Source organism: Thunnus albacares, chromosome 2, assembly GCF_914725855.1.
Source record: "Thunnus albacares chromosome 2, fThuAlb1.1, whole genome shotgun sequence".
Lineage (NCBI taxonomy): Eukaryota > Metazoa > Chordata > Actinopteri > Scombriformes > Scombridae > Thunnus > Thunnus albacares.
In genome coordinates, this window is record NC_058107.1 from 20,792,186 (window position 1) to 20,819,724 (window position 27,539).

At 42.8% G+C, this 27,539-nt stretch overlaps 1 protein-coding gene and 1 long non-coding RNA gene across 3 annotated transcripts in view; one reads left to right on the top strand and one right to left on the bottom strand.

The window, feature by feature from the left end:
• LOC122996584 overlaps positions 1-25,021 on the top strand; it is a 30,039-nt gene extending 5,018 nt beyond the window's left edge. The window contains exon 3 of the long non-coding RNA XR_006407034.1: positions 24,775-25,021. This is a non-coding gene — a long non-coding RNA (uncharacterized LOC122996584). The remainder of the gene's footprint in view (positions 1-24,774) is intronic.
• The window catches only part of ebf2 (EBF transcription factor 2), a 29,295-nt gene extending 1,967 nt beyond the window's left edge, over positions 1-27,328 (bottom strand). For both annotated transcript variants that reach the window (XM_044372060.1, XM_044372052.1), the window contains exons 1-14: positions 26,734-27,328; positions 24,725-24,881; positions 23,049-23,106; positions 21,374-21,429; positions 21,175-21,248; positions 19,751-19,819; positions 4,571-4,652; positions 2,927-3,068; positions 1,677-1,807; positions 1,331-1,457; positions 1,120-1,208; positions 942-1,007; positions 343-517; positions 70-252 (exon numbers count right to left, since the gene is read on the bottom strand). In XM_044372060.1, the coding sequence (XP_044227995.1) occupies positions 70-252; positions 343-517; positions 942-1,007; positions 1,120-1,208; positions 1,331-1,457; positions 1,677-1,807; positions 2,927-3,068; positions 4,571-4,652; positions 19,751-19,819; positions 21,175-21,248; positions 21,374-21,429; positions 23,049-23,106; positions 24,725-24,881; positions 26,734-26,867 (1,543 nt within the window). In that variant the 5' untranslated portion in view covers positions 26,868-27,328. The remainder of the gene's footprint in view (positions 1-69; positions 253-342; positions 518-941; positions 1,008-1,119; positions 1,209-1,330; positions 1,458-1,676; positions 1,808-2,926; positions 3,069-4,570; positions 4,653-19,750; positions 19,820-21,174; positions 21,249-21,373; positions 21,430-23,048; positions 23,107-24,724; positions 24,882-26,733) is intronic.
• Positions 27,329-27,539: the final 211 nt, after the last annotated feature.

Here is a 27,539-nt window from a genome sequence, read left to right on the forward strand (position 1 = left end):
TCACAACAGACTCAGCCATGCTAAGTTAGCGCACAAATATGCACATTTAGAAAGCACATAAGTTCTTACTGTAGGGAGAGCCTGTGGGGGAGGTACTGCTGAAACCGGGAGAGCCAGGAACTCCTAGACTGGTCATGGGAACTGTCCCATAACCTCCAGTCATCCCCCCACTGCCCCCGTAGCTTGATTGCTGAGGAGTGGAGGCTGAGGGGTAACCCCTTGGAGACAAGCTGCTGGAGTTTCTAATGTAACCTGGAGGAGAAACGAGAATGTTCAGTCAGATCTGAGCTTAATTAGTAGCAAAACTGAAGTAGTGCACAATTTATGACTCATTCTGCTCACCTTGGCTGCTCTGCCCTGGCTCTCCGATGCTGACGCCTAACTGGGAAGGATAGGAGCCCAGACCCATGACACTGCCGTGAGCTGGTGAGCTGGGCAGCGCCTGCAGCTGACTGTGAGGACGGGGAACGCTGTAGAGTGCCTCAGCAATGTCAGCTGCACGTTTCAGCAACATGTCCTACAGGAGATAAAACAATGCAACAGTTAAGTTACAAATACAGAGAGAGGCCAGTTAATAATTCAGTTTTGTTAGGCTGTTAAGATGATATCTCCGTGATTATACCTGTGGCCTGACTGTTTACTGGTCAACATTTGTCAATCTCAAAAGCTGAATGTGTGACCTAATCTTGTATATTTTAGTCCATTGACTGCCAATAATTTCAACAACAAACTCCTCAATGCCGGTGCATTCTTCTAGGGTCTTCTAGGTCTTCTAAGAAACTCCAAAATGCAAAAACAATATTTTGACAAATAACAACTAAATATTGGTCAACTAAATATTCACAGCATTGGATGACCTATCTTTAGCAGGTTTCAAATCCCCGCAACTTAATTTTCATACCTTACTGAAGTGAAATGAACAGCTGCCTGCAGCTGCTTACCTGATTACTGTGTGGATTTCCGTACAGGGCCTCCACAAGATCTGCTGCTCTCTTCAAGAGGATTTCCTGCAAATGAAAATTTATTACATTAAAATTTTAGACTGTAGCTTGCACAGTTCCTGAAAAAATCAGAGTGCGGTCAGTACAAAGTGTGGTCTTTCATTTAGGAGTCTCTCACCTTGGCTAGTTTCTCTGGGTCACCAGGATGTCGGGGAATGACCTTCTGAAGACGCTGGAAACCATAGTCTATAGTTGGCTCATTCAGAGCTAAAATAAAATAAAAAACAAACATATAACACATCAATCCTCAGTCGCAGGTCATCAAAAGCTCATATTTAAAAAGCTTCATTGTTAAGTGTAAAAAACTATATGATGTATTTTCTACTCACCTGTGTAGATGAAGCGTCCGGGTGCTCCCTTGCAAAACTGTTTAGATTTATAAGACAGTGTGACCTCCACGACCCCAGGAATGTGGCGAGGGGGTGTCTGGACACGGATGGCGTGCGGCGTGATCAGCTGAAGGAACAGCACAGAAATCGTGTCATACAATAGCAATAAATGATTCCCCCCGCGCCTTGTAAATATTTAGGCTAACATATTACTGTGGAAAGATTAATTTGTGTAGACTCTCCATAAATCATCTAAATAATGAGACAAGCCATATGCTATATATATCATTTCAAAATATTCTAAGAAACGGTATCATTAGTGAGATGTCTTGAAGACAATGCCTACCTCACTCCACACCAGCATGCTGCCAAACACCACCTGCAGCCCATCAAAGAAGTTCTCCCCAATAACAATGACCATGGCCCCGCCAGTGGTCCAGCCCTCGCTGGGGCTGATGGCTTTGATACACGGGGTCGCTAGACAGGAGAGCAAAGCAAGAGTTACTCCGAGGGATTCAGTGCAGGATCTACAACTATTGAAAAAAAGAGAGGATAGAGTGTGCATCTGTCTCTGGAGGAATGCTTGGAAGGTTCATGAAAAACAACTTCCAAGGCACTGTTCAGGCCGTGATATATCCATGATTTGGCTTTTGTCCATGAATAACACCACAAAGAACAGGATGTTAGATAGGAAAAAATCCATATCAAATACAGGTCAAGAAGTCACATGACCTGAAAGCGATGAAATATGAATAAAAATTTCAGGTACAGATGTGGAAGAAATATTCAAATCTTTTACTTCAGCAAAAGCAGCAATACATCAGTGTTAAAATACTCCACTACAAGTAAAAGTCTTGTATTTAAATCTTAACACAGAAATATTACAGCAAAATGTGCTTAAAGGATCAAAAGTAAAAGTACTAACACGCAAAAAATAGCCCTGTGAGTGTTGTGTTATTATAAATATTACATTAATGTATTATTAGTAGTACATAAGCTATATTGTTATTATTTTGTAGAGCTGTTCTGATCTACTGATATACTACTGGGTAGTTAATTCTACAACAGTGTCTCATATTTTATAAGTCCAACATATGTTTTGTATTGAAAATATTCATCAGAAAAGTTTAAAAGCACATAACCTTAAAGCTGTACTTGAGACAAGAGTACTTGAGTAAATGTACTACGTTTAGTTACTTTCCACCACTGCACAGGGAAATGTAATGTGTGTTTCTTGGTTCAGAGATAAATGTGACTACTGATGGAAATGTTCTTGCCTATATTAAATTGTGCTCTTCATGCTTAAACATATGGATATAAGATAAGATATTATCTATGTTGTATGTGAAGACAAGTATTTAAATAATGCATTAATTTGCTCAGTTAATGACCTCAATAGCATCACCGGTTATGTTTGATATATCATGGTGATTATGAATGGACATTAGGCAACTCAAGTACCTGCTGCTGAAGAGTTCCTTGGATCAGTATGTTCTATGACTGTGACTATGAGTGTGAATGATGAAGCAGACATGTAGTGAAATAGAAAAGATAAATGAGGTGTGACATTGTAGTGTTGTAGTGTCAATGTCTCACCATATTCCATGGTATTCTCAGCTGACTCTCCTGGCTCCAGTCTGCGAGCTCTCCGACCGTGTTTTGAGTTGTTGTGGACGAACATGTTGTCAGACACTGCTAGGACGTGGCCGTCCACACTTACAGTGCTGGACAAGACCACCTGAAAGGAGAGGAAAAAAGCCAAGAGAAAGATACATGAGTGTATGTGCACGACTTGGACAGCACGCTGCGAGTCACAATCTCCGGTTACAACAGCAAAATCCCTGAGCAACAATTTGTTTCGGCATACAGGTGATAGTAATATTTCTCAATAGGTATGTGACATCAATGGGATCTTCATAATGTGTCTGCATTCTGGTGATGACACCGCTCATACACCCCTCCACTCCTCCATCAGGCCTCCATATGGCCTCTCCACTGCCTCTTGCCTAACTTTTTGATTCATACAGCATGGAGCAGGCTCATCGTTGTCTCCTCCTGATCCTTCAATGACACCAAACATATGGACCAAATCTCCCATTTTAGCCGGCCGTTAAAGTAGTGGATGATATATAGTGGCCCTAATTTGATTTTCTGGCCACAGCATGTGTGTGTTCCTTCCCACATCTGCCCCGCATGGATGACACATATATAATTAATGAGAGGACATGTAGTTTTTTTCTCTTTGGATATTAAGGAGTGTTGATGTGATACTATTTCTTAAAGTGATAATAATTGTGTGTTTATGAACATGTTTATGAGAGTTAGAGGGAATGGGTCAGTGAGAAAAAGGTATTTTATTTTTTTTACCATAAATATTTCAAAATTCATAGAAAATCAGACAGCAAAGATAAAACCATACGCTCACTTTGAAATAAACACATGGCAGTAATTTTGCAGGTGAAGGAACATAGGAGAGAAAAGGAGAAAAAAGCATATGTGCTATAGGTGCTGGAGAGGGAGGGGAACCTAAAGAAAAATAACTGTAAATTATCGATCAAGCAGCCGACTCCTGTCCAGCTCTGATCACCTTTTAACCCAGAGATGAGAGTCTTGGAGCGCCTGTGTGCTCATAACTTCTCAGCATGTGTCACATCGTAGGAGCTAAAGCAAACATGGTGGAAGACAGGGGGAGCTCAGAGAAGGGAAAGGGACAGGGTTAGCTAGGAGAAGGAGAATGCCAGACAGGGGCCGCTGGTGCTGAAAGACGGCAGAGGAAGTGAGGCGGGAGTGTCCCCTGTGACCACTTCCTGGGTCACGGAGCATGACCTCCCCCATCTGGAGCCAATCACTCAATTCTTGACAACTTCCTGAAACACCTCAACCTATTTCCTGCACCCCACCACCAAGTCTCCCACATATCTAACTCCTTTCGTTTGTCTTTCCGTCTCTCTGACTTATTGATTTTAAACTTTAACTACTTCTTCTATGTCTCTTGATATTGGGCAATTCATTGAAAATTGGTGTAAACTCCATGTATACAGATTGGATAAGAAAATAATTGTAAAATAATTAATTCAAATGGGAGGGCGTGAAGGTGGTGTGTTTTTACTTGACCGTGAAATCTTTGTTTTCTTATATTTTTTTTCACATTCAGTGCCACATGTTATCACGTTACCTCTTTCTACTCACACACAAGCACACATTCACAGGCACGCATTTTTTCTCTCCATCTATTCGTACCTGAAATCTCCTCATATCCCTCGGGTTTCCTGCTGTCTTCAGACAATTCTGGTTGCATTTCAGGAAAAACTTCAAGAAGAACCTGCAAAGGTAAATAAAGGGACATATGTTTGTACGTCAGCAACTAAGAAATCACATGAAAGAATCATGTATATGATTATTTGCTACCCAGAATGACACTAACAGTCAAAGGAGATGTTAATTATTTTTCAGAGACAGGTTTTGTGGATGATGTGTGCGGGTATGTGCGTGCACATCTATAGGATTACAACTCTGACATCAATCCCGGCTGTTTAGTTTAGTATTAAAGTCAATGCTATTGCACTTTAAATCAAGTGATGAGAATTTGAAGCACAGTCCAGTGAAAAGCACTACTGTGTTTCAAAGTAAACTGGAGACAGTGATGTATGCCAGCGGACTCAGGGGACTCGTGGTATCCCGCAATGCCGTATTTGAACCCCCACATGGGAACGGAGAGGGAAATGAAGTAGAGACGACTACAGAGAAAGTAAAATGAGGAGGTGGAAAGAGGAAGGTAGTGATAGAGGCGTAGGCACTGGTATGGACATGAAATTTGTTTTCAAGTATATGTGTCTCATTATGTATGTGAGTTTACTTTTGAGAGTGATAGACTGTGGAGACGAAGATAAAGACAGAGAGAGAGAGGGGTGCTGATAGCCTCTGTTACACCAAAGAAAACCTGAGAGAAAGGTGGAATAAATAGGAGAGAGGGAGACTACGGAGAGAGACTCCAAATCCCAGGTGTACACAGTTCGGCAACACAGCCCGCTGCCATGGCAACGCAGCTCTGCCGCAATCCCAAAGTCCCCATGCTGAGAGGCAAAGACAGCGATGGGAAAGAGAAAGCAACAACAAGAACACATTCCATCACTGAAATACAGAGAGGAGGGAGGAGAGAGACTTGGCAAGGTGAGATGCAGGAAAATATATGAAGGGGGCAGGTGCAGTGGAGGATGAGAAGATCCACACAAATCTCACGGAGAAGAGAAATTAGGCAGAAGAAGCATGTTAAAACAAAAGAGAAGAGAAATGAGCTTGGAAATGATGTGGGGTTATGATATAATTATGGCAATTGGCAAATATATAGCTATCAAACCAGATGCCCACTTCACAGAGAACACAGCTCTGTCTTTCCTATGAAAAACACATCCACTAATGTTCCAATTAAACAAACAACAACAGTGCAGAAGAAAAATGCTGCAGAGGGAGGCAGTGGTTTTTGGGCTACATGGGTAGCTCCAATCCCACCCACACTGCACTCTCTGCAAATATAAGTCATCTTAATGGAGAGATGTTGTTTGGAGAGGAACTTCATATTGGCCCCACAGCCCTGAACCCTCCCATCGAATACTAATCTCTCCCTCATTCTGTCAGCTTTTACTCACAATTCTTCCATCACTCTCTCCAGCTTCCTCCCTTGTGAACGGGACCTGGCTTGCAACTAGCTCTCAGTTCCAACAGTGTGTCCAATATTTCTTGATTTGAGCTATTTCGTCGGAGGACAATCAATATTGTTGTTGGCAGAGATCAGTGATAGTTCGGACCTCCAACTTTTAAGTTGAACTCGCCCTCATTTTACAGTGGAAACATGTAAAAGGGCACATCTGCGTTTCTCCCTGCTTCCTTCTTCCATTTCTTTCCTCATTGATGACTGACTTTGTCATCCTTTCTTATATTTGCCTTCTAGACATTATGACTTTGTTAGTTTAACGTGATTTAAAATCACTACGTATACAGTGTAAAAGGAAATATACAGTATACAGTTATAGTTTCCTGACCATGACGAGGGCTATAATCATGTTCTGTTTTATTTTACTGCCTCCTTTGAGGGTCATAGAGAATGTACATTTTATCCTGGGCAATGATTCTTACATTATGGCTTATTTTTAAAGGCTATAAGGGTATATATAAGGAGGTAATTCATAATAGCACATGGACCATAGTTTTGGTTTAAAGTCTAACCAGCAGTCATCACTCATTTGACTGACAGCCATGATAAAACTCTGCAATGATGCCTCAGATAGTGAAATCATTAATTGAGAGGTTGCTTACATCCATCTCAGGCTTTGTGCACTTTCTGAGGGTTCTTGACCTTGTTTGTTGACTTCTTCTCATCATTCCTTGTTTGTATGACACCAGATGCCTCACACACATACGCAGAAACACACATTCACATGCATGCATGCACACTCTAATACACTGACACCCCCACCTTTGCCCCCCTCCCAAAAACCCATTGAGTCAACTTTTCACCCCCCCTCAGTTCGGACGCACACAGCTGCAAATGCTGAAATTAAAGCGAGACATTGACGCATATATTAGCATGCATTAGCCGCTTCCCCCTGCCCACTTAACATGCAAATCTCCCAGCCCCGTCGCCTCGCACCTTCTGCCACACATTCATTTGCTGAATTATAATTAGACTAATCTTGCATAATTAATAAGAAGTCGAGGACCCTCTGTTTTTTATCCCCTCCTCTATTGTGGTTGCAAAAGTTTAATATTGCTGTTGTTTGTTTTTGTTTTGGTAATGTAATACACCCACACACCTCCCCATCCACAGGGAAGAGATGAGGAGAACATGCAAAGAATTGGAGGTGATCTTCGTGTCACAGGGAAATCGCAGAGAAAGGCTATTTTCAAAGAGCTCTGCTAGCTTTAGTGTGTTTATATTTAATGTGTGCTTTGTTCTGCACATTTACAGAATATTCTATTCCATAAGCATTGTGTACAGTAGAGGATCTGTTTGATTAACACAAGTGAGTAACATAGTACAAATAAAGATAACGCAGAGCCTGTTTCAAAGTTGAAACTGTCATACATGTCCTTAATAATGTATCTTTTTTTCTTCAAGTGAAAAAAGTAGCAAGTCAATTTGGAAAAGATTGACAGAAAGACTGTGACTGTGACTGTGTACTGACTGTGACCAAACCTTGATACAAAAAAAAAAAAAGCTTCCGTTGGCATAACATTACCAACAAATATGACACAAAAATTATTTTTGATGTCTGAGATTGATATCAAATTTAAAAAGTGATTGAATTTCACACAGTTTGCAATGGTCAGCAATTGAAAACAAGTTACATCTTCCACAACATCTAACCTCCACAGACACACTTAACCAGGAAACACAAACAAAACATAGACCCGAGTCCTAAACCTTGGGATCATTTTCCACACTGGAACCGCAGGGAGTCTGTTTTTTCTTTTCTGTCTTCACTTCTGCATCTCTGTCAAGGCCTCCGATCCCTTTTGTCTGCATCTGCTTCAGTTCCCAAGACTAAACACAGGCCTCGCAGCATGCGGCGACTATCCCAATGGTGACAACTTGCTTAACTAAAACTAGTTCAACAATCAACCAGTATGTCGTGACACAAAAAACAATAGAAAAGATCTTGTTTTTTTGTAAATTTTTCACTCCTCAGTGTGGTCCCTCAGTTTCACGTTTCTGTCCATTGCGGCATCTGTTACACATGAGTGTTACACTCTACACTTTACATATGGCCTTAATCATGAAGGGAGCACCTAAGCAGCACAGGACCTCTAACAAAAATGTTCGTAGGCATTCATCAGCACTAATCATTGTTGACATAAACTGCCTTTTCACATAGACATAAAACACATCACCCTCTGTGCTCATTGTAAATGAAGGTTTACTAGCAGTGGCTCTTGAAGCATGTGATGCAAAAGGCTTTAACGCAGAGTTCAAGTTAGTTAGCAGCACAAATATAAAACTTTCTCCACTCCAGTCATCTCCTTTTTTTGGCTTTAGCCTTCCAATTGGGTTACTGCACCAAAGATGACAAATGTGTGCTGCAATACAAAAATATGGAAAGAAAAACTTACTGAAAAGAATGAAGAGGAGGAGATTGTCATAATTTTTTTTTAAGCAAACATCTAGATGCCCTGCTGCAAACACAAGCAACGATGCAGAGAGGAATAAGGACAGAGGGGCAGACTGAAAAAGCTACTCCTCTTCATCCTCTTCATATATGTAACTACTCATATAAATTGTAGGAAATAAGAAGAGATCGAACAACAGAAAGATGAAGAAGAGAAGAGGCAAAGACAGAGGAAGAGAGAGGGAGACTGTTGACGTCCTGTATTCAGGGCCATCACTCATCAGACATCCCCTCCACCACCACCACCCCCCCCACATCACCCAGAAAAAACAAAACAGTGTCCTGACATCGTGGTGGAGGGGAGCTGAGGGGAGGGCCGGGAGGGAGGGAGGAAAATTAGGAAACCAGATGTGAAGCATTAAAACATACTGACATGCTGAGGGCCTTCCTCTGCCACACTCACACACTGAGAGCACTAACTCATACAGCAGGCCCATATACGTGCACATATGCATGCATATGTCACGCGTGCGCACGGGCAGCGCAAACCACACACACATGCATGAGTTCACAGAAAAATACGTAAAGACAAATACTGACTTGCAAGCAAACCATGTGTGCACAATCAATCATTCAAAATGATACAAATTAGCAAAACTGATGCCTTAAAAACAAATGTCTAAAAGTCATATGCATGTATGTGCTTGCTGATTTTTAATAAAACATGTAGTAAAGGGCCAAAAACATGCTGCAGCTCACGCCCATGGGCTAGGATTTGGATAAACCAGTGTTGACCTAAGAATATTTCACGCCAAGGCACAAATCTACAGATGGGTCGTCATGCATCAGTGTATGGATATGCATCCAATTAGTACATGTACCCAGGCCGAGGAAAGGCTGAGGGGGAGGGATAGAGGTGTTTTGTTTTCCTCCGTGGGGAGAGCTATGTTTGGGGGAGGTGAGGAGGGGGGTAGTAATAAATACCCCTGGACCCAGGTCCCCTGGCAGACTGGAAGCTAGACTGGTCACCAGGGTTAACACCCGGGGCACATGACCTTTGACACTGCTAATGGGGCACAGAAAACCCTCCACGAACTGATACCCCCTCTGTCGCATACCACCACAGGACCTTTCACACCAGCCTCCTAGTCCACACAACCCCCCCACCTCCCTCCTAAAACATACAGGGATATCTCTGGCATCAGCTTCACTCGTCTTTCACCAGCAAATGTCATTCAGCCAAAGTGACTCCATGTTAGTCTTTTGTAATACAATGCAGATCCAGTCATGGATTAAACCATTAAAGACATGTCACTTTTCTTGATGTGACACCAATACCAGTGCAGTATCAAGGTTGAGTTGGGAAAGTTTAAACTTACACTTACTTACACCCACATACAGACACACACCTCAAAACAGCCCAGTGAAATATCTGTTTTTTTATCAGTATGGCTGGGTTTCAAACTACTTTCAAAATACTTTTTTGGTGCTGCCACAAATGTGTCCAGAGCACTGAGTGCTGAAAAAGCTGGCATTAAATGCCTGATCAGATTGGTGGTCTTATTTAATAAGTACTGATTTAAATCTTACTTTTGCCAATTTTGGCTTCTAGGGTTTGTAGAAAAATGTAAGCAAGGTATCAAAAAGAGCATTTTGGTGTTGGTGCTGAAAATATTAAATGATACCAAGCCCTACCAGCAAGCAGAATGACTCCAGGTAGACAACAAGCACATGGGGGAGCTCAGCTCTTTATAAATTTGCCTGGTGGATTGGCTGTGCCCCTCTGGCCTCTCCTCCGTTGCCTCCCAGGCTGGCTTCACCCCTGCAACCTCAGACCTGGCCCACCCCGCCTCTAAACTTGAGAACTGTGACAAAGCCAAACATTTAAACCACTAGCGCTGATTTATAGAGCTTGGTAGTGCTGTAAAACCTTCAGGCTTGCCACCGCAAAAGTGACTGAGGCACGGTGGAACTGAGAGGAAAAGAGGGATGAGAGGAGGAAGGTGGAATGATGGGAAGGGTACACAAGAGCTACTCGAGTGTTTCAACGAGGTTTCCCCTGGGTGCTAAAGTGTTATACTGCATAGCTTCTCGCTAGCTGCTAAATGTGCATTTTAACAATTTAAAATGAATTAATGTTTCAGTCTCCCAAGCTTGGCCAAAAGCATAGATTGCATACAAAGCTTGGCCACATGGGACTGCGGTCAGTCTGCCAAATAGAAGGATATGGATAGATATTCAGAGTCAGGAGAACATGAATTCACAACCAGGACAGGGAATAGAAGTCCCATCAGTGGCCTGACCTCTCCCAGCATGCTTGGTGTGTCCTGAGGGACAAGGATTCAAAATATACTCTCATAACTGTCAAATGGAGACACGGAGCACACTCTGCAGCTGAATAGATTTCAAACATACCAGAAGGTCATCTGCAATACACTAACACTAATCTTGCTTTTTCAATCAATCAGCCACTAATCAGATTTACCAATAACATGTGTATATCAAAGCTCGACCCGAACCTTTCTCAGAGAAGAACAATGAATCTGGGATGGATGCCACCGCGAGGGAGAGGAGAGGAAAGAGAAGCAACAACAGAAGGAGAAGAGATGTCTTCTTAATTAGCCAGTAATGATAAGATCTGACAAACAACATCTGTTTCCAGAAAGAGAGAGGGGGGGGGGAGCAAAGCGGGAGAGGGAAGGAGAGGGCGGGAGAGAGGGATAGGAAGGAGGACAAGAGAGAGAGAGAGAGAAGCGGCTGAGAAACCTGTGAAGCCTAGACAACAGGGACCTGCTTGTAAGAAAGTAAAGGGGGAGCGAAGGGGATGTGTAAGGGAGGGAACGCTGTGTAGCGTGACACAATAGAAGAACGGAGGATGAGAAGTATAACAGAAGTGAGAGAAAGACAGACAGGGGGAGAGAAATCTGACAGGGTTGAGGGAGTCTAAGAGCCAGGACGAATATGACAGACAGTGGAAAGAAAACAGATCAAAATGAGAGAAAGGAGGAAGATAGACAGACGCAGAGAAGGTGAGCTGGATAATGGTGCTGTAGGGAGGGAGAGAGAGGAGGAACGTGTGAAGAGATGGGAATGGAATTGCTCAGAGGTCCAGGGTGCTGTAATTTACTGTCCGTGGCTAATACACAGCAAATGTGTGGAGTCGAGGACTGGGAGAGGAAAAGGGGAGCCGGGTGGTAGGGGGACTGGAGGGAGGGCACGCAGACTGTTGGGGCTCTCAGCATGCCTGCTGGGAGCCTGTCAGCAGTCACAACACCCCCTGCCCTCAGCCCTGACAGATTCATCAGGACTATTACACACACACACATATAGACACATCAAAAAGATTAAAGTGGCATTACAAATGTTAAATAGCTGTTTCTGTTTTCCTTTAACTTATATTTTCCCTCCATGATGAGGAAAACACGTCGGTTGCATAAATGATTCAGCCACCATGAGAGCAGATGAGCCAGTCATGATTCCCGCTTTGCTTTAACTTTATATGCTGCAATTCAGTGGAGAAGTCTATCCCACGCTCTGTCTATACCATATCATCTTGCTTATATCAACATTGTGTAATTAAAATGCCTGTAGAAGTGTTTCAAAATGTAGATCTGTTGTACGAAAACTGAATCTGCACAATTCTTTTTTCCATGGACTACAGGAAGAATAGCTATTGCCTCAGGCATTAGCCGATAGGGATACTTAATCAAATGTTATTTAAGAAATCCTGCAGATGTATAAATATTAGTGTTAGGAAATGTTTTTGAAAAGTGAAAGGTGGGGGAATTTCAGCGAAATCGGACTCCTGAGAGGTATAGTCTGTCCTGGTTCCAGATAAACAGACAAACAAACAAACAAGGTGGCTTGCGGGGCCGGCCAGAGCACCAGGGGGCATTGTTAAGTCATTAGTGAAATTTAAGACCTTCACAGAGGAGGATGACCGGACATATACAAACACACACACACACACACACACACACACACACACACACACATCCTCACAGCTCCACCCACAGCAGCAGCATCAAGCTAAAGAAAACAGCCCTTGTTCCTAAATACCACTGCTAACTGGCCTCTGACTCCACACACACAAACACACACACACACATACACACGCACACACACACACACACACACACACACACACACACACACACACACACATATAATCACACAGTCATGTTTCCATCACTTCAGAGGACATTACACTGATATTCATTTCCTGGAGACTTATCCTATAACCACCACATACCTAACCCTAACCTTAACACAACCTTAAACTAACCTTAACTTTAAACCAAGTCTTCACCCTAAAATTGATGATTTACTTAAAGAGGACTTGCTTTTTGTCCCCATAAGGGAGACGAGCACCCACAAAATGACATAGACAGATTTACATCCCCACGTGTGTGTGTGTGTGTGTGTGTGTGTGTGTGTGTGTGTGTGTGTGTGTGACCAGGAATACCTGGTCCACACACATACACAAACACACACACACACACACAAACACATGAGATCCTGATTACACTGACCACAAGATCCCCTTGCAAAATAAATGGCAACTGCAGGAATTTCACATGAAAAATAAACCCACACACAGGCAAATCTAAAGTCATACACAGGCATAACCACACACTCGCTCACTTGCTTGCGATCTGAAGTACCCTTTAAATCATTCTAATCTGCCCCCTTCTGATCCTCTGAGTGCCCCTACTTAATCTCTACACTGCTCAACCAAAGGTGAACCCTATTAGTGGCCAGACAAATGGGAGGGTTTGCCCCAGCTACTCTGAGAGCGCGAGGCCTTTCAGAGTGCCACTGAGCTGCAACTCAAAACTTCTAATTTCCCCCCTCTGTCCCCTCTGCATCCCACCCACTCCAAGTTCCCCCACTGTTCCTCCACATTAGGCCATTGGTAGTCTCCCATTTCCTGTCAAAACATTTCTGTGCTGCTCTCTGTTTCCGACTGCCCCCTCTGTAGGCTCTCAAAGAAAACAAACCGGGCCTACTCCTCGTGTCAGGGTTCAAGCCACGACAGCCAACACTGGCCGAAGCAGAGCAAAGGTGACAAAACACAAACTCAGCTCATAACCTACGACTCATTATACACTTCCTGTGCACACTGGAGTCCAGGATCGTCCCAGTTCACGTGAGACCACATTGCAAAAAGCTTGAGCCTCACAAAAGGTCCCTGAACTAATTTTCACCCATCTAACTCTGAGTGAGGCTCTCACTGTTTCAGGCAGTACCTGTCAGTGAATTTGATATTCTAGACATTGTATCGTCTCTCCCTGTCTGTCTTTGTGTCATTCTCCCCCTTGTATTGCCCCAAGGGAGGAGCCATCCCCATGGTCCTGTGCCAGCTGCTCAGTGGTCCAGCCTGTGTGCCGCTCCACTGTGTGAGGCGGTGTGCACTGGAGCCTCAGGGCCCTGTCGCCACGCTGCCTGGCCCCCTGCCTGAGGGGCTCACTGACAGGGGGTCTGGAGGGACTGTCCAGTACTAGCCCACCAGGGAGAGACCTGTGACAGCGGACTGAAGGGACTGGTGTGTCCGACTTTGTCTCTGTGCATGTATGCGTGTGTGTGTATGTGTGTGTGTGTGTGTATGTGACAGACAGGTAATTTATGCATACATATTAATGTCTGAATCAATTTGATGTGTATGATCGTGAGCGCAGTCCAACAACTCTTGCTTTCCAGAGAGACTTCAAGTAACTGTAAATCTGAGTTTGCTTATACCAAGGCTAGTATGCTGTACTGTATGTAACATCAATATAAAATGGCAATACAAAATACTAGTTTCTGATTGGCTGAAAGGTATTCATTATGGACTTAAACATAGTGCGTAATGTATTTTAAACTCCAGGCTACCATAGCAACATATTTCACGCTACAGTAATGTTTAATTACAATTGGTGAAATGTATACTACACACCAGGAAGTAAACTAACAAATGTAAAAAAATAATAATAATAATAATAATGACGACTCAGTAAGGGGTCATGATATTATAAGTGTAACGATTCAGTCTGAGGGGTGCAGAAAAACACCATAACACCGAACTAAGTGAATTTCCCTGCCTCCACCTCATCCATTATTTTCTTCAGGGCAGCTCATCATTCATTATTGCTCACATGAGAGAAGTACACAGTATATCTCTGTATTGCCCTGGTTCATCTTTAAGTGTCCATTTGCAACAACTTTGCCAGCTGCCCTTTCTACGGCCAAAGGCTGGAATGGAGAGGGAAAAAAAATGCACATCCAAAAAAATGCAGTTGGATGATGGATGAGGGAAATGATCCTCAATGGTTATTGTCAGAGCCCACTTTGCAGTCGGCCTCTCTCAGCTACTTCTGAGGTCTCACATTAACATCCTGTTTCGATATATTTCATCCCGAAACAGGAAAATTATTAGCTCAAATATATTTCTCTGGATTGTCATTATTTCTTGGCAAGGCGATAAGTAGGATGCTTTATTATGGAAATGATTTCTGTAATTTAGGAATCGCCCCAATCATAGCAGTGATCCTTTGAATTTTCACCTCTTGGCCAACCTTCAGAAAAGCCATCTTTAAACAGTGTGATAGAAAAGGTAGTACAGTCACAGCATGCCAGTATCAGCAGAGAGAGAATCACTTTTACAGCTAAAGGAGAATCTTAAACTGGGAGTATGAGAAACAATCTACTAAAATGACATTGTTGTCTCACACATAAAACTCTCATGTGCATATATGATGACCTAACAGGGCGACTTGGCGGCAGTACTTAAGTATGCATCTGGGAAAGGGGAAGAATTCGACCCCTGACACAGTCCAAAAAATGTTGCTGCATTTATTCTTTGGCTGATAGTTTAATGTTCCTTTCCCAAAGACTTGCAGCTTGTATTTTCTTTTTGGCTACAGCTGAAGAATGACGAGGCCAGTGTTCTCCACCATTACAAGTACATGGAGAAACTATATGGCCTGCTGAGAAAACAGGTAGATGGCAAGAAAAAATGCCATTCAGAAGCACAAAGGGAAATGGCCTGCTTCATTGCATAGAGTTCCTTTTTAAAAAAAATTAGTTTAAGACAGGCAGGCACAAGCAGGTGGACAGACTAACATTGAAACAGATGGTCAGACTAGACTGCCTCTCTGAGACACCACAGTGGCTGAGACTAGACATTTACATACAGCAACAAATGATATCTGAATAGTTTATTGTCAAACTGTCCAGACAGTTTTAATCCGTAAAGAACTATAAAGACGGGTACAGTTTTACTGCACTGCCGAACTGAGACTCTGTGTTTAAGATACTTTAAGATGTCTTTTTGCAGGAAAAATATGCTTCGATATAACTATGTGGAATTAACAAATAATAACTGCAATATTAAACATTCAACTAGGGAATTTTCTAATTAAGTTGAAACTAAAGCTAAACATTGATTAGGACTGTGGGGAAAAAAGGCCGCACTGACTAGTTGAAAACAAACCTGTGGTACATGCACATAACTAGAACCAAGACTACAAACGGATCAATACAACCCACAACCTAAGATTAAGAGTAATGGATTCCTCTTGGAGCCAAGCGTCTGAAGTCAAGCCATCGCCTACGACAACTAATGATTGTTAGTAAAATTAAAAAGTCAGGGAGCAAAATTAGCCCTTTAAAAGTCAGAGATAACAGAAAAATGCTAAATGAAGGTTTTGTTTTTAAATTTGGTTTTCAAAAATCAAATGAATATGAGTCTTTGTGAGCTCATTTTGAGTCTGGGGGAGGGAGGAGCCATATTGACAACATTGGAAAATTCCTATTGATTATTCTTCTTTTCTCTGAGCGCTGGCTTGTTAAAAAAGACCCCTCTTAGAAACACGATCAATTAGTGAGATAGTGCTTGCCATTGATCACCTCCACCCCCCTCCATCCCCACCCCACAAGGCTCTTGCCTTACGATGGATCCCTCCACACACTCCTTATGACCAACTATTGATCTCTGCTTTTTAGCCAAATATAAAAGCACGCACACCCGCTGAGCACTGACCCCTCCCATCCATACCGCACAGTCCTTTCTTACTAATACTAATACTGACATCTGCTTGTCTCCATTGTAAACCCATGGTTCACTCATAAATACAGAGGCCAGCTTTGGCCCAGAACCAATATAGTTTCTCAGAGGTCAAAGGTCAGCATGGCAATAATACCGCCATTTACTGATCTGGATGGAGAACTTCCCAGAGTAGTGGAGCTTTTCACAGTAAACGAATCATAGATGAGTGAAAAATACCAGTATTGTACGTAGGGATGATTATACTTTTCATTTTATCGATATGATTATTATAGATAGGGTTAATAAATTAAAATTCAAAGGTATAAAATTGAGAAAAGCAACAGATTTTTATTTTGGAGCAAATCACTTTTTTGCTTGATAAGCGACCTTTTTCAATCAATTGATTATCAAAATCTTGGTCAATCGACCAACCCATTGATCCACTAATTGTTTTAGCACTAACTGTACAACAGTTCCCATACAATATAAAATATATATAGTGTATAAAGGCCAAATATACATGTGACTCAAAATAAACTCAAAGTAGCCAGAACATTCATTTTTAGGAAGACATGAGTTTGAAGAGTTAGTGAAGATTTATGGTGATAAGCCCAGAGGAATCAATCTATCTATCTGTCTATTGATCAATCATCCAACCAATCAGTGGGCAAACCAGTCCATCAATCAAAGATAAGTGACATTCTCCAAATAGAGAAGTCAAATCAGGCCTGTGAGTATAACAGTTCACCAGTGCTAATATTAGACAATTGTAAAACTATTAGACACAGCAGGCAGTGGGGTATTAGATAATTCACTCCCATAGGCAACTTAAGAGTCATCTCTTTGTCAACGACTGCCCTTGCCCTCTTCATCCCTCGGTCCCTCCACCCTCAATCCCTTCACCCCTCCTTATGGATCAGCTGTGATCTCCTCTCTCTCCTTTCACTCAAATCGGGATTAGGGAGAATGGGAGGGGGGGTTGCAGCAACAGCAGCAGCAGGAGAAGGGGGAGAGAAAACTGAAACAATATGGAAAGGAGATTAGAAAAGAGGGGGTTTGGGCCGTTTGGGGAATTGCAAACTCCCTTGTGCTTGGGTAGGTGTCCTAATGACACCGCCTAATTATGGCAAAATTAGACAGGCTAAAGGAAAGGGAGGCAGGGGGTGGGGGGTGGTGCGTGGAGGAGATGGTAACGTAAAGGAAAAAGAAGAGGAGCGGGTGAATTAAGCAATAGGGAGTGAAGTAGCAAGTGCACAGTAGGAGCATGTGAGGCAGCAAGAGACAAGAAGAGCGAGAGGGGTGTGCAGAAGCACCGATACGAGCTAAGGCGGGCACCAAGGGAGCGAGGGGCTGAGACTGAGAGAAAAAAGAGAAAAGGGGGAAGAAAAAGAGTAGAAAGCAGTGGCTGGGCAATAGGAGTGAGTGGGCCCCAGCACGCTGCATGTTAATTGGAGAACAGGTGTTGGGGCTGGGAGCAGGAGGCTGATTACTGGAGCCACAGAAACAGACTGCCTCCTCCACACACACACACACACACACACACACAACTGCACACACATGCACGTAGGCTGCACACACACAGACACACACATGAATAATTTAAGACCCAAGCAGTGACTGAGGAAAAGGTCAGAGTAGGGGTCACAGAGACACATAGACAATCGCACATACATTCATACACATACATAAATAAACGTGCAAGGATCCACACGCGCTTGAAAATATACATCCGTTTGTGTGCACACAAACAGCGTTAACATGCTCAGAACATGCACACACATCTTACCCTGTCAATCTTTTGACTTTCTCACTTTTTCAGCGTGTGGTGTACATACACAGAGCAAAATGAGAAAGTGCACATGAGGTGGAATAAAAGGGCACGCAAAATTCCATTGGCTTATCAGAAATTAACTGCCTGCTAATAGTCCGCTCCCTGAGGAGAGGATTTCGCGGGCCAGTCAAGAGGGAGAAGCCCCCATCAGGATGGGATATGCCCAGTGTGATTAGAGAGTACAGTAGGTCAATGATTCCATTTAAATCAATCCTCGCAGCCTCACACCAGCCTGCACGCACACACACACAAGGAGTCACAAAGAGATATAGATTGCTCTTTCCTCACCAGCACTACGCCAAGCTACTTACAAACAAATTTCGAAGAGGTTTAGCCATGTTAGAAGGAAGTATAAAGGGGTGTGGAGGGGGTTATTGGAAGAGTAATGCGCTATGGCAAATGAGAAAAGCAGCTGCTCCAAGGTATTCTGGGAAAATTCAAAAGACAACAGCCCAATTTTTCCGTTATATGAAAACTATCTTCAGCAGAGATCCTTTGAGACATACTGTCAACAGCCAGCCAGCTTGAACTGAGGAGGGGAAAGAAAAGGGTCCTTGACATATATGAAGTGAATGTTTTCTAGACAGACAATTGTAGGGGGAGAAGGATAGAAGGGGAGAAGGAAGGAGAGAAGAGGAGAGGAGAGGAGAGGAGATGAGAGGAGAGGAGAGGAGAGGAGAGGAGAGGAGAGGAGAGGAGAAGAGAGGAGGGAGGTGATGAGAGTTGTGTCTATGACATCACAGAGAAAGTATTTCACATGCGGTCTGCTTATGAGCATTCATCACACTGGTTAATGCCAGGCAGACAGTGTGAGACCTCTGAAATCCCTCAGACGTGAAGGTCCTCACACACGCTGATTACAGCAGTGGGTCATCTACCTTTAAGCCTGATAACTGGCTGTCAGGGTGAACATTCACTACATATGTGAGCCTGAAAGATCCACATGCTTCTGATAAAAGGATATCTATGCTTTTGGCGGTTTCAGGTGCTACGCTGGCTGGTAATGAGTGACCAAACTGAAACAGATCCCAGAAGGCTGGAGACAGATCAACAGATAAACAGAAAACTGAACGCAGACAGAAACACATGGGAGACAGACATGGACACAGATACTATGTACTGTATATTACTGCTTCCTTGCATTGATGCAGTGTAAACGGACATGGTAGAAACTACTATGAACACATATCAGACATTAACATATACTGTAGATATACATCTATGCATGTATACATTGTAGCTGAAGCATCTACTCCTCTCACTACAGACTCTATTTTTACTGGCTGATTGGTGAGATCTCAGCTCAGGATCTTGGTCTTTACACCAAGTCAACTCTGTCACTGTGTGTGAGTGTGTATGTGCGCAGACACAAAGAAAGGGCAATCTGAACACATAAAGGGATGAAGAGGTGTTTGTTTGAGGTGGTGGACACTGTGTGGAACATGGTTTGATCTCATTACCTGTCAATGATGACTGGGTCAGAGGGCGTCTCATTTCGGTTGCCGCAACTTTTCTTCTCACAACAGCGGCTGAGTGGGCAGAAAATACAACAAGAGGAAAAAGTCAGTGGAGGAGGGAGGGGGGAAACAACAAATTAAACAGGAGGAGCCATCATTTGTCTGGCCCATCCACATCCACGGGCCCAGACTATTCTGCCCCGCAGTCGGCCAAGATCCAGGAGCACACAAAGGAGGCATGAGAGGGGAGGGGAAGAATAGACAAAAGAATAGAAGAGGAAGAAAAGGTACAACAACACACCCTACAAACAGTGAGAGACCATTCAAAAGTGAAAAGCCAGCCAGGCAATCTGTCACATTGATTTCGAAATCAAACTCAACCCCCATGCAGCTTCATTGCGCACGCACACACACACACCGTCCCATAACATCCTACCATTCGTCAGCAGTCCTGTCCGAGGAGCCTGCTGGCCACCCAGCCCCCCCCCACCTCCCCACCAAAATCCCCTTCACTGCATAACAAAAGTGCCCCCACCCCTAACCATCTGCCACCCCTACACCTCGCCTCACCCCTCTCGTGTCCCAGCTTGGCCCTGCCCTGCCCCCCTCCGCCCCCCTGTCAGACGGCCTCACTCCCCAGCTGTGACGCTTGCCCTCTGCCTCTTCGGCTCTGTTATTAGCCAGCTGTGAGTCACATTCGGGCATCTGCTGGCTACACAATGGCAAAGCCCACTCCGTCTTAGCCCCTCTCCCCATGTCCCAGCCCCCTATCCTTCCCCCTGCTGCCCTCAAATCCTGGGTCACTGCCCCACTTCCAGACCGCTCTCTTCTCCATCCACAACCCTGTGGTTACCTTTTTTCTTAAAACTCTTTGGTCAACAGTACTGGACCATAAGGATAGATTTTTCAAATTGACTGGGCTTTTTCAACAACTCTCTGACTGTAACACCGCACATACACCACAACATTTATCATCACATGTTGACAAAGTTCAAACATGCTGTCTCAGCTAAACAGAAGAGCTGGAGTTACATTTTGTTGAGCGAAAGGCAAGTTTTTTCCTCTTAAGTGTGTCTGGTGATGTCAGCTGAGGTCTGGCTGCAATACTCCAGGCCGGAGAACATGGAGCTCCAAGAAGAAACAGGAGCTGGCCAGGGACATGCTGCGTTACAGCAGAAAGCAGTGGGGGGCTACCACTGTAACAAGGATGCTGACAGACAGGCTAGACTTACAGTTCAACCACAGACTCATTTTCAAAAAGTAGAGCCCCAAGCGACATCCAAAAAACCACATTTCAAGCTGACTGAGACAAAGCATAGTGAAGGAGAGTAATGGATATTTGGATTTCGTCCCTCTGGATCAAGATTTGAATGTGTGTGTGTGTGTGTGTGTGTGTATGTGTGTGTGTGTGTGTGTGTAAGACTCACCTGCACATAACCTCATGTGTGAGCAGAACTCTGCACATTTCAGGATTCTTGTTTTGTCCTTCATACGATATGGGCTGTGAGGAGGAAATAAGGTGCAATGGGACAGATTCAGTTCCATGTAAAATCAATTACACTTCATTGTAAACATGCTTACATAGTTGAAGACTGAATCCCCTCAAGAAGACTTGAGTTTACCAACCTGTTTAGTGACAGAGTCGATAAGTCGTGCGTAAAGATCCTGCTCTGTACGAACTCCTGCACAAAGAAAAGCATAAAAAGCTTTTTTGAAACAATGTTTCATTTTCATTTTGATGTTTATTTGGTAGAGACAGATACAATATACATAGAGAATTGCATAGCAATTATCCAATGCAATGCATCACAGCATTTATAGCTGCTGCTAATTTCCAGTGGCCCGTTTCCAATGGAACCTTAGATAAATGGAAACTGAGAATAGAGGAAAGATCAAGCTGGAAAAAGACTGTATTGATTTTGTGCAGATAACTTCTGCATCACTAGACAACAGTAAATTAAGGCTGATTCACTTGCACCTATTTGCGAAATACTAAATAAATCAATTCTTAGCAACTGAAACTGCACTTCAGTCTACTCTAACCAGCTGATAAAGAGTACATAGCGCGGAGGATTCTCAAAATAAAATGGAAAGATTTATGACATAAATCTTTTTTTTTTTCCCCTCAAACTCTGGACAATCTCTCAGAAAAAAAGCATTGAACTCTGTCCAGCCAACATGGAGGAATAAGATTGGCATGCAGCTCATATTTTCTCTCTGATGGTTTCTGAGGGGATTGAGAGTTATTTGATGTTTGATGATTATTAGTCATGTTCTGCTTTGAGGCCAGAATTTACAACCATATTCTCACGACTTGTCAAAGTCTTCCTTTTGTGGTTATTTCTATGTTAAATCTTGACTTATTCCCAAAGTTTAATTGAGTGGCCAGAGATTACAGTCACACGTCAACAGGTAAAATAGCAACCGATCAGCATGAGAAACAAAGTTTGACGTGGTTAATTGAAAAGCAAGTGTGGTCTTTGCGTAGCTTCTTGCCTCTATTGTAATCAAGTGTTAGACTTCCAGAAACACCTGAACCTCCAGATGCGTCGAAGCCTCTACTGTAAATCACTCAAGAGAGGGAAACAACATGTAATGAATTGAGACTTGAGAAAAGAGTGCATTACACCAGGATTTTTTTATTTTTTTTTTAGAGAGACTTTGGAGAGTATCGCTTTTAAAATGTGTTCCTCTCATCAAAGTCTCGATTGAGATGCCTTTGATATCGCTTGGGGGAAGGGGGATGAGAGGAGGGGATGTAGAGGAAGTGCTTTTGGTGTGCTTGCATGTTCATGTGTGTGAATGTGTGTATGAGGGGGTTGCTCTGGAACATGTCTTTTATCTTCTCTCCCATGGGTGCCACTGCGATGGCAGAGTAGGGGCAGCGGTGGCTCATGGGAACCAAATTTCTCTGTGTATCCCCGATCTGATGTGGAAGCACCATGGGGGGTTGGAGGATTGGGGGGGGGCGGGAGGGGGGGGGGGTTGATGGAGGAGGGGGTTTGGGGTGGCAACATGTACCTCATTTCCCCATACAAGAGCCCAGAAGTGACTTTTCGAAGAGCTGAACGCTGAGTTGTACAAACCCAGTGATTAGACGACGAGTGGGAGGTAATTTATAAGCTCAGAGAGGAGAGGCGAGGTAAGGCAGGGGAGAATGATTACTTAAGTGGAAAGGTGCATGTCGTGTTAGAGCACTGGTGTCACTGGTAACCTTTCTCAACTCCTGTTATACACAGGGCTCAGCGTCGTCGTCTGAATGATCAAATTAGACACCTCTAAGGTTGAGGGGTCTACTCACCATTGCTGTAGAGGAGCTGCAGCTTGTAGTGAGTGCCGTTGTTGGTCTTTTCTCCCGTCTGCTCCTTGGAAAGAGAGGACAGACAGACAGACAAATGCAGTTAAGCATGTTGGGGGCACAGATAAGTCCAGCTGGGCATCTCGTCGCAATGTTAAGCACAGTGAGTCTCTCTTAATCCTGCAGCTTGCCCTTCCCTGGGAGCAGCGTTGAGATCAGAGGGTTATAGGCTCAAAACCCATGTGGGACCCCATGTTTCGTTCATAAGCCTAGCGCTTAACCTTGAGTCGGATGTTCTTTGTAGAGGTTGAACTATAATGTCTGATATGAACTACTAAAACGTTGAGATCAAATTCAATGGTCCTCGCTGCAACAAGGTAGTATAGGCACGGTTATATGTTCATGTGTGTGTGTGTGTTTCAGGGAGTGGAAAGTACTGTATGTGAGACTGAGCAGCAGTCGACCTTGACAGAAAAACTTCCTTTCCGTTATCCCTCCTTCCCCCAGGCTCTCCACTACCCTCTCACTTCTTCCTTCTCTCCCCCTCTCTGTCTCTCGTTTCCCCCCTTTTCTTTCTCTTCCTCTACCTCTACTGGTCTTTCTAAGTGGTCTCAAAGGAATGCTCTCTGGTCCAATAACCCAGGAGGCTGGCATCACAGAGACGAGAGCAAGAAAGGAGGAGAGAGAATGAGGAGGTTGGGGGGGATTTAGAGAAACTGGGAAAAGGGAAACAGTTGTAAGGAGGGAAAGAAGAAGAAGAAGAAATTAAGATGCATGAAGATAAGTTGGGAGTTAACACAACTCAGAACTCAATATCAGGAGATAGATTGATGCCTGGCTTCATAAGTTTTGTAAATATACACAGAGGAACATTTATTTTTGCCGTGCCATCGCTCTACCTCTGCATAATTACAAAGCAAAAACAGATGCCAGGGTAACCATGCAGAAAATGAACTCAGTGGAACACACTGACAGCTTTCAGCCCTGGCATTAGCACTGCCGCCCGCCCTCTCCCTCCCTCCCTGACATTCAGAGTAAAACTATGTTTGAACTTCAGTTGACAGGATGTAGTCGTCTTGTCTTTCTCACAGAGGAGAGTTGTTGCCAGTTTAGGAGACTCATGCTACCCTCACCACAAGGCAAAAGCATCTCTCAACACTGGGCATAAGGCTCCCTCTCAGTCTCTTTCTAATTTTGGTCTTGTCCAACCTGAGGAATTCAACCCCCCCCCTACAGCAGTGTTTAGAGTAGGGGGGGGGGCATGAAGGAAAAGAGACTTTGATGATTAGTTCACTGTATAACTTAACAGGAGCAAGCATAATTTGCATTTTAAAAAGTAGTGATGTCCTCCTAATGAGGCAAGCTGCTAATTAGTCATTAGATATTCTTTTTCAATCCCACATCATCAGCTCATTGAGGGTAAAGCTTGTGTAAACATGTAGCTGTCAGCTGTTCAATATGCTTGGCTTTACTGAGGATGTGGGAGATCAAGTTGAGCACCTGGTTACATCTGAAATACTGTAGATTACTAATATGTTGTTGTTTCAGCAAATATTGCTTTAGGTGACTGGTGTAAGGCTTTAGAAATTTCACTGTAAAGATGGATAAGCTACGCAGTGATTTGGTGACACATAGACTCAAATATACATCATTAAAAAGATTCAGATGCACCCGCACACCTTGTCATGCTCAACAAAGTCCACAAACGCAGTCCTCTCCACCTCCACAGGTTGGCCGTGTCTGTCATAGAGCGCCAGGACAAAGTGGAAGAAGTTGGACTTGCGGAGATTGGAGGGCGGCTGCTTCTCAAAATGAGCTCTTGAAAGAGCAACTCCACTGAGGACACAACAGGAAGAGACAGTCAGCTCTCAGCTTTGCGTTCATGATGTTAAGAGACATTTATATTGTGTTTGATAAACCATATGGAGTTTTGTACTGCTAAATATAAGGTTTGTTTATAACTACATGACCTTCTAACAAGTGTATAATCCATTATTGGTTGAAAATATTTTTCAAAGAAATAGAAATAAAACAAATAAAAACTAAAGACCAGGCATTTTCTCTGTTTGCAGATGAATCATAAAAAATAAATTAATATGCACTTCAGATATATTAGATTTACTGGAATATTAAAGGTATTTATAGTTGTAAATATATATATGTAAATATATTTTTGCTTACAAAGTTTTTTTTTTTTAATTAAGAGATAAGGCCTCCAGTTTATTCATAGATCAATGCATTGCTACATTTCCCAAAAATACAGATAATTTATAAATTGTCTATTTCCCAAAACCTGAGAGGCTTTTTCACCTTCCAAGAAGACCCTAAATGTTGAAAATAAAAGAAAATAAAAGGAAAAGCAAAACTTGTTGAAAGTATAACTTGAATACTGAGAAGTGGACAGACAATTGAATCAGCACTTTTGATTAGACTGCTGGTGGAGCTTCTTGTATAGAAAATAAAAAACTGTTTAATTCAAATAAACCAAATATTTAGTCCCATCAAAAGAGACTCCGGGTAGATTATCTCAAGTCAAACAAAGATGATCAAACGTGCAGGATTATAAAAACTACACAGTGAGTGTGTGCAGTACATTTCTGTGAATTTAACTTCGATCTAAAATAGGCCGTTTCATATCTTTTCAGAAAACTCTAACTTGTGTACATTATAGATTTTTTCATGACAGCCGTAAATATTTTACCCAAAACCAACAGAGCCGAAAGACAAATCACTCCAGTGCAGATATTCCAAATTACATTTTAACGTCCATAAAATACGTCTTTTATGTCAAATATCATAAAAACAATTACGCGATTGTTTTATATTAATAGCGCGTTCATTTTATTACATTTTAATGTCTATTAATTTGTGAATTATGCTAATTAACTTGTTGCCTGCTTTAAAAGGTTTTTTTTTCTTTTATGTAAAACACTACCGGGCGTTTCTGATCAGGTAAATAATGTTTCCTCAACTTTAGAAACAACCAGTTTGACACGTGAACACATAGATGTGTGTGTCCTGGTGAAGAAATTAAAAATGAGAAGAGGATGATTGCACATCCAGGGGAATGTGGAGAACAGTGTGGGAAAAGATGTAGTCTGATTGATCGTGAAAAGCGTTATATCTGTTCATACAACATTATAAAAGTCAAACTTATGGTCGGTGAGTTTTTCAGCTACATGAAAATCATCAGCTGGGGCAGTTTTTCCTGCAAAAATGTATTTGATGTTTGTAAAATAGAGACGTTATCTACAATTTAATGTAAACTGAATTAATGAATTGGTCTTTTACACAAAAGAAATTCCCCTGATCTAATGCTTCTTGTGACTTTAGTAGTTTGTTTGTTCTCCTTTTGTGCACAAAGTCGGAATTTCCCTTTTATTTCTTTAAAAAATAATGTCAAATGTTATTCTTTCTTTATTTTTAAAATACGTTCTCAAAGTTTGGGGTCACTGACCTTTAAAGGGGACTCGTGTTATCTTTTGCAACAAGTAGTTTGCAGCCCTTTTGTGATTAGATGTCTGTTCTTTGGTTAAATGTTCGCTCAGGATAAAGTGCTCATACTGAACATGACAATAAATCTTACCAGGCCTCTGACAAGCCTTAACACAGCTGATTATAAAAACACATGAATAAGTAGAACTGGTGTAAAGGTGATGTCAAGAGATCAGCTGGGTTTATACTGTACCTTTGCGCCGCAACGTTCGCATCCACAACCCCGACATTACGCACCCACGACCGGACTGGATCCATCTCCTCTCCAAGACTTCTCTCTTTTAATCCGCTCGCTTCTCGTATCAGATGCTCCTGGATCCCGAACATTTAAGCCCTGTCCTGATCGGCGGGTGCACTTTTTTAAACTAATGAAGAAACTGAAGCACTAAAGCACTTTGGCAAACAACAGAAGGTCCAGCCCAAGGCGCTGCGCTCCTGCAGAGCGCCGCAAGAAATATGAGCTTTGAAAAATAAGTGACCGGTGCTGTGTGATGTTTTAAAAGGTGTCTCGGTAAAAGATCCACTCGGACTTTGTTTTAAGGCTGAAACGATGTTAATAAATATATTCCCCCACTGATTGCAAGCATCGTCCAAGTGCAAATCTCCAGCGTTAGTTCGAGCGCAAACGATCACCTGCTCGGTGGGCTCAACTCCTCGGACAGTTCAGAGCGCGTCTGCCTCAAAATTCTTCTTAGAATGTATGTGCAGAAAGTCTTCCTTTGACAAAAGACCAGATCTGATCAAAACAGTTGATCTGAGAGGCAGGAAGCTTGCAGTGAACCGCTGTCTTGAAGCATGAATGAGACTCTCTGCCGGGATAGAGAGTGGAGGAGGGGTCTTAGTGCCATATGGGGGACCGATTGTTGAAATGGATGCTCTCATTGGTGTAAAGTGCATCCGTTGTTTGGACTTCTGCCAGATTCAGCATCCAACCAGTGACGCTCCCAGCAAACTTTTCACACATAAAGTTCGACCAGGGAGATAATATCAGGAAATCAC